This window comes from Nicotiana tabacum, chromosome 6, assembly GCF_000715075.1.
Source record: "Nicotiana tabacum cultivar K326 chromosome 6, ASM71507v2, whole genome shotgun sequence".
NCBI lineage: Eukaryota > Viridiplantae > Streptophyta > Magnoliopsida > Solanales > Solanaceae > Nicotiana > Nicotiana tabacum.
This window is the reverse complement of record NC_134085.1, coordinates 191,277,670-191,286,775: the sequence shown is the minus strand read 5'-3', so window position 1 is coordinate 191,286,775 and position 9,106 is coordinate 191,277,670. Positions and strand designations below refer to the sequence as shown.

General features: G+C 32.6%; 1 protein-coding gene across 1 annotated transcript; it reads left to right on the top strand.

The window, feature by feature from the left end:
• The first annotated feature begins 5,755 nt into the window (after positions 1-5,755).
• On the top strand, positions 5,756-9,106 carry LOC107807809 (auxin-responsive protein IAA26). Its single transcript, XM_016632242.2, has 6 exons — positions 5,756-6,107; positions 6,220-6,617; positions 7,526-7,806; positions 8,311-8,458; positions 8,666-8,730; positions 8,816-9,106. Exons 2-6 carry the CDS (start codon positions 6,304-6,306, stop codon positions 8,833-8,835), a joined length of 828 nt encoding a protein of 275 aa, XP_016487728.1. The 5' UTR covers positions 5,756-6,107; positions 6,220-6,303; the 3' UTR covers positions 8,836-9,106.

The window sequence follows — 9,106 nt, the reverse complement described above, 5'->3', positions numbered from 1 at the left end:
TTTGTTGTTTCAAGTTTGATGGATGTTTTGTTGCTTTACTTTATTATTGTCATAACCTAACATCCCCCTCATCATGTTTCCCCTTTTCTCGTTATATTCTTTTTAATTCTTGTTATTATTGCTTCTCGTATATGATAAAATCGCACAAGTTTATATGGTTGTCGCGTCCTAGCCTCGTCACTACTTCGCCGAGGTTAGGCTCGACACTTACCAGTACATGGGGTTGATTATATTGATACTATACTTTGCACTCTTTTGTGCATATCTCGGTATTGGACCCTACGGACCGTAGTTCGAGGTTGCTGCCTTCAGTCCAGTGGAGACCCGAGGTAGTCCTGCAAGCGTCCGCAGGCCTTGGCGTCCCCTTCTATCCTATTTTCATTCTGTTTTACTTATTTTTGAGATAGATGTGTATTTTCTTTGTTCAGACCACTATTTGTAGTATTCTTAGACAGTCCATGAGATTGTGACTCCAGTTCTGGGTAGAACTCTATTATGGATTCGTATTTGTATTAAGTTAAATTGTTAAATTTCGTTCTTCAGTATTATAATTCCGTTGTTTATATTATGTTAACTTGTAAATTTTTTAAGGATAAAAATGACAAGGGTAAATTAATTGGAGTAGTTGTCTTGCCTAGCTTTCACTAGTAGGCGCCATCACGATCCCGACGGTGGAAAATCCAGGTCGTGACAACTGACGAACAAGAAAAAGAGCTTTCAATAACAGTGCAAATAATATTATATTGCTTTGGAATGCGTGTTACCCCTTCCCAATGAATTATCAGACTCCCCTTTTATATAGTAGGGGAATCCTGCTCTGAATATAATTCTACAAAAGGTGAAAAATCTTTTGTTTAAGTGATAGCCGGTTCTTTGTGGATACGTGCCGAGATTCGCGCCATGATATCTGGCCGATCGCAGATATTTTGGCCTTCTGTTGGTCGTGTCTGATTGCCTCACAAAGTTCTTCGGAGTCATTTGGGTTTGGTCCGATCTCGGATCATGACCCCGATATACTCGAGGGCGGTCGTAGTGCTCCCGAATTCTAACTCGATTAGATCCCTGCCTCGATTCCGGTCCCTTGTCTACATGTCTCGAGCTTGGTTTACCCTATCGAAGACCGGGGCGTATCATGAACCCGGTTTTACCCGTATATATATTATAATTTAAAAAACAAGAAGTTCAGTGCTATAATAGAACCCCTCGAGTTTAAATCTTAATCCGCTTTTGTTAATAGGGTAAAAAAAACTTTAAGGGGTCGTTTGGTTGGAATATGATTTATACCGGTATAAGTTATGCCGGTATAAGCTATATTGGGATAAGTTATGTTGGGATTGTTGTTTATTCATTGTTTGGTATGTTGTATTAAGAATGACAATTGCATAATTTCTAAGAAGAAGGTATAAGTTACACCGGTGCTAATTACCCCACCTTCTATAAGGTATAAGTAATCTCAGTGTTAAAACTAACACCGAAATAACTTATACCTGATTTGCTAACCAAACAGAGTATTAAGGTGGTATTAAATTTTTATACCACCCTTATACCTTCTTATACCTCATACCAAACGACCCCTAAGTTGTTCGAGCAAGTTCAGTTTAATTCATAAACAAATAGCAAGAGTCAATTTTCTAAACCGGGTTTGGTAACAATTAAGTATAAGCCACCCCAAATGAAGGATCAAGTCACTTTCTAATCTTAATGTTACTTTACTTAAACATTACTAGAAGTGGTTCAGAAGACTTTCATTGCTAGAAGCAACACACTATTCACACTTCTTTTTAGTGAGGCTTGACTTTCTGCGGGTTTATAGAATTCTTTACTAATAGTAATTAAGTAACTAAATTAAAAAGATCTCTGGGTATGTCTCGGGTAGTGTGCTAATCCTATAGGTTTCTATAGAGTTGAGTCATACTCCCTCGTTTATTTTTACTTGGCATATATATTAAAAATAATTTTTTTTACTTGTCACTTTACGCATATTAAGAGAAAATAATTTTTTTTTCCTGTTATACCCACAATATTTATTACTCATTTTAAATCATTTTCTCAAATCCAATAAAATATGCATAAATTAATATGAGTATTATAGTAAATTATGCACTTCATTTATTATTTCTTAAGAGGCATGAAAAATCAAAATATGTCAAGTAAAAGTAAACGAAGAAAATACTTAATAGGCTTCAAAAAAAGTTTTCCTTTTTTTCTTTAGCTCTAAAGATAGAGATAGAGTCAAAAGTGGGGTGAAATTCAAAAATACCTAGATTTACAAGTGGTAATTGAAAAATAGTCACAGTTTCAAAATTTAGCTACTTTTCATGTAAGGATAAATCTGAACGAAAACACAATCCAAAATCCAGAAAATATTCCAGCATAATATACTGAAGTTCCAGCATAATATATACTAGACTTCTAGCATAATATATTGGAGTTCCGGCATAATATACTGAAGTTCCGGCATAATATACTGGTACAACATAATATGCTGGAAGTTCATACGCATGTGCTCCAATCTCCCGTATACAATGCTGGAACTTTTCATGTGTTGGAATTCTAACATAATATGCTAGAAGTTCATACACATGTGCACCAATCTTCAGTATATTATACTGGAACTTTCCGTGTTGCAACAAAATAATGACTATTTTTCAATGACTTTGCAAATGCTGACTATTTTTTAATTTCCAGTCCAAAAACTGACTAGCCGGTGTTATTTAAGTGATCGCTTGGACATAAGAATTGAAAATTTCCAAAAAAAAGTGAAAAAAAATTTCAATTAAAAATGATATTTGAAAATTAAAGTTGTATTTGGACATGAATATAATTTTGAGTTATTTTTGAAGTTTTGTGAGTGATCTGAGTGAAAATTTTGAAAAACAGCTTTTTGGAATTTTTCAAATTTTCGAAAAATTCCAAAATGCATCTTCAAGTGAAAATTGAAAATTTTATGAACAAATGTTGATTTCGAAAAAAAAATAAATTTTTTTTAAAAATAATTCAAAATTATATTGTGGCTTAAAGCCAAATTTTGTGAGGGGCCTTAACTTTTTTATTTTTAAAAAATATTTTTATTTTTATTTGAAGTCTATTTTTATAACTTTTTTAGATGCAAAATTATAATCAATTTTTATAATCAATTTTTCCTAATAAGTCTTTCTCAATTAACAATACAACTGATTCATTTAATATATTTGAGACATTGTTGATCTTAGGTAAGGTTTTATCAATTTTAATTTCGAAACACTTTTTTCCGCTGAAGCAACAGTAATAAGAGTTATTAACATTATTCTATGAGTAATATAGGCGCTTAAAAAATAATCAAATCTTTTTATTTGATTGAGTATATCAATAAACTGTTATCTTCTAATTGTACTATTTTAAAAAAAAAATATCTTTAATGCAAAAAATAAATCTAAACTATCAATATCGGGTTGATTGTTATGATTTAAGGAGCATTCAAGATGAAGGCAATATTTTTTCAAATTTCCATCATCTTGTAATCTCAGTTTTTACAGCTAAATAGAAAACGAAAAATATTTTCATATACCTCTAATTGTTCAAATCTATTTTAAAGTGAAAAAAATAACCTTGTCTACTACTCTCTCCAACCCATAATAAGTGACTTTTTTGGCTCAAAATAAGTGTCCTTTTATATAATCGAGAATGAATTAACTTTATTTTTTCAAATTTGCCCTTATTTACATATCACTATGTGTCAAGTTAACAACATATAAATTCTAATTAAGGATAATTTAGTCAAAATATATTTTAATTCTAGGAGTCAATATTTTCTTAAGGGGGCACAACAAAGGTTAAAAAGTCATTTATTATGGACCAGAGGGAGTATGTATAAAAAGTAATCAACTCTAAAGGACTCTTCGAGAGATTTTGAGAATTTCACTATCAACATTCTCCTCAGTTTCTTCCTATATATTACAGTTTCTTATGAAATTTGGGTGCTATATTAATTTCAAATGCAATTTCGTTGGCAGAAATCAAAGCAGTTGCAAATCCTTTATCTCTATATTTGTTAAATAAAGAAATCAAACTTTTTCACCACATAATTTTTTAAAATTTATATATAACCTATTAGGTGTAAAAAAAAAAATAGGACCTCCACAAATGTGGGCCTAAAGAAATTTCTTTATGAAATTTTTACCTCATATAGCAAAGATTAACACCTTATTTATTTTAAATAAATACTATTTAAAAAAATTATATTCTATAGATACCTTTTAAGGTTTCTAGCAAAATATTTAATTTTGGTTACCTCCTAGTTCTAAGCCACTAAATACGCTAATCAGTTACACTATTTTCTTTCTCTCTCTACTTTGATACATCACATTCTCTTCCCCCATCCCATTAAAAATTCCGCTCTCCTCCTCCTTCCACCAGGTTTGTGCAAAGCCCACTTCAGAAATTGCTCCGGCTCCCACATCCGACGATTGCAACGGCATATTCCTATAGTACGTTTTTACTTCCAGATCCAAAATCAAACACTTCCGGATCCAAAAATTATCGCTTACAACTCGATATCGCAGGGGAAGGAAAGAGGAGGAAGTTTGCAGCAAAGGAAAAATTGTTGTGGGACTTGGCCGGAGAAGATTGCTGTAATTAAAAGGAATTTCAGTCCATTTTAAGCATAATAAACAACGGGCTTGAAGAACTAAAGTTATGGAGAGTCTTTGTTGGGTTTCAACACGATGAGCTTTTGGTCTCTGCTTTTAATGTTGTTCTTGCTGATGGGTCTTCTTTTCGTGTTAATATATGTCAAGGCTTGTCACTGTCGTTTTCCTTGCTTCTAATGTTGTTCTTGCTGATGTATTTTCATGTATTTGTTGTATTCATTGTCCTTTTTTCATTGTAATTCAATGTATTTTGTTGTATTCCATGTATTTCATTGTATTCACTGTCTTCTTTTCTCATTGTATTTCAATGTATCCCGTTGTATTTTATGTATTTCATTGTATTCACTATCTCGCTATATACCATGAATATATTCATAAGTTTTTTTTAATTAATATAATTTATGTATTCAGATGTATTATATAATTTCTCTGAAGATTGTATGTTTTTGGGGTATTTTTCGATTGAGAATCTTTTTTATAACTGAAAATACAAAATTTGTGTGTTATAATTGAGTTTGTTGAGTTATATTAGGAGTCTATTATGTTAATTGATTCATTTTCCCTTTTAAAAACAATGTGATCCCCTATTTCACGCCGTAAATACAATCGAATACAATAATCTGTCCAGTTGTAATCCCATGTTTCTCTCCATGAATACAGTCGAATACACTCGAATACAATAACTGATTAGCTGGACTTCCCTGATTCACGCCTATATTTGCTACAGTATTCATGAATACAATAACTTAAATACATCAAATACATCTTATAACTATATAAAACGTATCTATAATCTGTAATATAGCAAATGATATCTATAAATAACTAATTACTGCTAAAAATAGTACTTTATGAAAATTTCCCTTGTTTTATATGTTTTATGAATAGGACCGGCCCCTAAAGTGTGTGTATGTGAGTCTATATGAGAGAGGGAAAAGGTCACAAAAATAAAATAAAATAAAATAAAAAAGGTAGTCAGCACAGCACGCTTTGCTTAATGAACCAAACAAAATACAACAAAAAAAGTTTTGGGGGTTTGTGGTTGCGTGAGTTTTGCTACAATTCCGTTTGCTGTTTTTAGGATTGGGTCCGTTCCTTTTGAGTGAAGAGAATCTCCCCCTGCCCCCTAATCCCTATATACATAACTCTCCCTCTTATATTTTTAGCTTCCCTTTATTTACTTCTCCTTCTGTTCTCTCTCTCCATTAACTCTATTCTTCACTCTTGAATACTCTCAAGATAAAACCCACTCTCACTCTCAGAAAATATATTAGTCATCACCATATATAATTGCTCTTCCTCCTTTTTCTTGACCTATTTTTCTTTGTCTTTGTGGGGTTCCTTTGAGGTTTTATATCTTCTGGATTCGACATATATACCTCTTGTATTAGATCATCTGATCAGAGAACTTATACCCAGTTTTTTTTTCTCTATCAATATGTGGGTTTCTGTCACTTGAAGCTTTGGTTGAAACTCAAGGTATTTAGAGCAACGATCTTCAACTTTCCATGACCTTTTGCCATGTTTTTAACCATAGCTTATGCTTAAACGTAAATTTCTTGTGAACATGATGTTGTCTTCTTTTTTGCAGGAAGTTACTTAGGTAGATATCAAACGGAGGTTGGTCTTTTATTTAATTATTATTGACGTTGAATACATAAGAAAGTTAAAAGAAATGGAGGGTTATTCAAGAAACGAGGAGAAAAAGCTGGAGTTAAGGCTTGGTCCGCCAAACGGAGACTGGTCTAGAGAAAAGGATGAAGCCCTTTTCCCTTTTGGTTACAATATCAGCACCAACAATGGAAGCCAAGTTCAGCAGCAAAAGTTTTCTTCATTTCTTCAGCTTCAAACAACGCCACAGAAACAGAGTGTGATGGCACAGGAATCATTACAGACAGCTGGTTGCATTAAAGCAGTAAATGATGCAGAAAAGAAGGCATTTTCACCAGCTACAAAAACAGGTCCTGTCTCCCACAGTGCTCAGAAAAGGTAACTCAGCTTTTTGCTCCCTTATTTGTTTTTACTTTCCTTCTTTTTTTTTTGACAGAGGATATTCACTATTACACTCCATGTCAGGTGCTGTTGTGGTCCTATGCACATAATGCTTTCATTTCACCTTGTAATATTTGTCTGTTCTAGTGTAATGTGATTTGCAGATCAGTACAAAGTATTTCTTTATTTATTTTCATTCATTTATTGCTCCTACTTTTGAAAGTTGGTTCCTGCTTTTAGTTTTGATCTTTTAAAAAAAGAAAACAAATTGATAGTACTAAGTAACATTTAGTATTTCGTTTAATTGTGTCAGTCAAACAATCGTTTGTGATATGGTACAAATATGTTGAATCATATTAGAGCCGTGTGTCTCTTTTGTTTGTTACATATCCTTTTCGTGTTATAACTTCATTCCGTGTACACAACTTTTGATTACCCGGAAATTTAGGCAATTCTTTCCTTGTTTTTGCATAATTATTTGGATTTAAGTTGTATGTTAACCTTGTTATAGCATGTTATGTAAAAAGTTACATGTTATAGGCCATTTTAACCAACGATTTAGACATCTATGCATGTTCACGTAACACTCGTTGTGTGTAATTCATTTTAATTAACGGTTTATAGCAAGTTATCACTCAGAATTATTTTACTTTATTGGTATTGATAATTTATATACCGTCGGTACATAGAATTAAACTCTATTTTTACACACAGCCTTGTGATGCCCTGTCTTAGTGGTGGTTTGAAATTTTCCATATGTTTGCTTTCGGCTTTTATGTATATAATAATAATAATTTAAAGTTGGTGGGCCGTTATTATCCTATTTATTTGCAAATTCCAGATGATAGTAACAATTTTATTCTTGAGACTAACTTGTGTTACTTTTTAATTCTTTATAAAAATAGGACTGCACCAGCACCAGTGGTGGGTTGGCCTCCAATTCGTTCATTTAGGAAGAATATTGCAAGTAGCAGCAGCTCTTTGAAACCTGTGACTGCGTCACAAAATGTGGTCCCAAATAAGAGTGATGCCAACAAAAAACCAATGGAAATTTGTCAGAAAGGATTATTTGTTAAAATCAATATGGATGGTATTCCTATTGGAAGGAAAGTAGATCTCAAAGCTTATGACAGCTATGATAAACTCTCCTCTGCTGTTGATGAACTTTTTAGAGGCCTTCTTGCAGGTTAATAATTTATTATTCTTTTTTGAGTTTAACTTGTATACATCCACGTGGAACTTATATAATCTTGAAAATGCTGAACTTGCTATATCATGTATTGACATATATAAATTAAACTCTTCTAAGTTTAGAATGTTCATTTTAAGAAGCGGGGTGATGTGGCTAGGAAAGTCAAAAGGTTCGAATCATGGAAACAGCCTATTGCAAAAATGTAGGGTAAGACAGCATACAATAGACCCTTGTGGACCGGCCCTTCCTCGGATTCTGCGTTTAGTGCTCCGGGCTGCCCTTTATTTTAAGAAACGGGGCCTTGAACTGAAAATTCTTACTTTTATGTTGGTGTTGTGTTAAAAATTTATTCTTTTTCCAGTTTAAATTATATACATCGATCGGTAGAATTAAGGTGAAACTTATATAATCTTGAAGATATGGAACCTGCTATAACAGAATCGACATATATATAAGTTAAACTCTGAAGTTGAACTAAAAATTCTTGTATTAATTAAGCTCAAAGTGATCAATCTGGTGGTGGGAAAGAGAAGAAGGAAGAAGGAGAGAAAGCGATAACTGGATTATTGGACGGAAGTGGCGAATATACGCTTGTTTATGAGGATAATGAAGGTGACAGAATGCTTGTTGGGGATGTCCCTTGGCAGTAAGCATCTTATTTCCCATCTTATAGATCTGATTCTCTTTTAATATTCTGTTGTTACATCTTATAAATGCTAGTATAATATATACATATATGGATAACAATTAGCTGCACGTTTTTTCTGTCTGAAATATACTCAATATATGCTGCTAATAATTGTTTATATGTTTTATCGATTTGTTCTAATTTCAAATGGTGTGACATTTTCAGTATGTTTGTGTCTACTGTGAAAAGGCTGCGTGTGTTGAAAAGCTCAGACCTCTCAACACTTACTCGTGAGTTTCAAATTATATATGTTACCTATTTGATTTGTTTATGTAAACATGGGAACTGAGATTAGTGGCTTTAATTAATTTGCAGGTGGAAATAAGCTGACCTGATGATCTGATCTAACGCGCAATCTTGAGAATCAACAAGAGAATGAATGACTTGTTTTGCATGGAATTGAAAAGTTTTTCATTATTGAAGTAGTAGAAGCAAAAAGAGTTTTTGTAAATTATGAATATTGCTGCACTGCTAATATTTGTGTTTGGAAGGCAAAAAATGAATATTGCTTTCTTTGTTTTGTCCCTTTTTGTATCCATAGGATGTGTGCTATCTCCAGTTAATTTCTCCAAGTGTATAAAATTAAAATGTAAACCGTTCGTTCTC

Excerpts from the sequence above, each read along its gene's own strand:
- LOC107807809 (XM_016632242.2), top strand. The coding sequence starts at position 6,304 with ATGGAGGGTTATTCAAGAAACGAGGAGAAAAAGCTGGAGTTAAGGCTT. Across the intron at positions 6,618-7,525 it reads TCCCACAGTGCTCAGAAAAG|GACTGCACCAGCACCAGTGG; the intron begins GTAACTCAGCTT and ends TTATAAAAATAG. Across the intron at positions 8,459-8,665 it reads GTTGGGGATGTCCCTTGGCA|TATGTTTGTGTCTACTGTGA; the intron begins GTAAGCATCTTA and ends TGACATTTTCAG.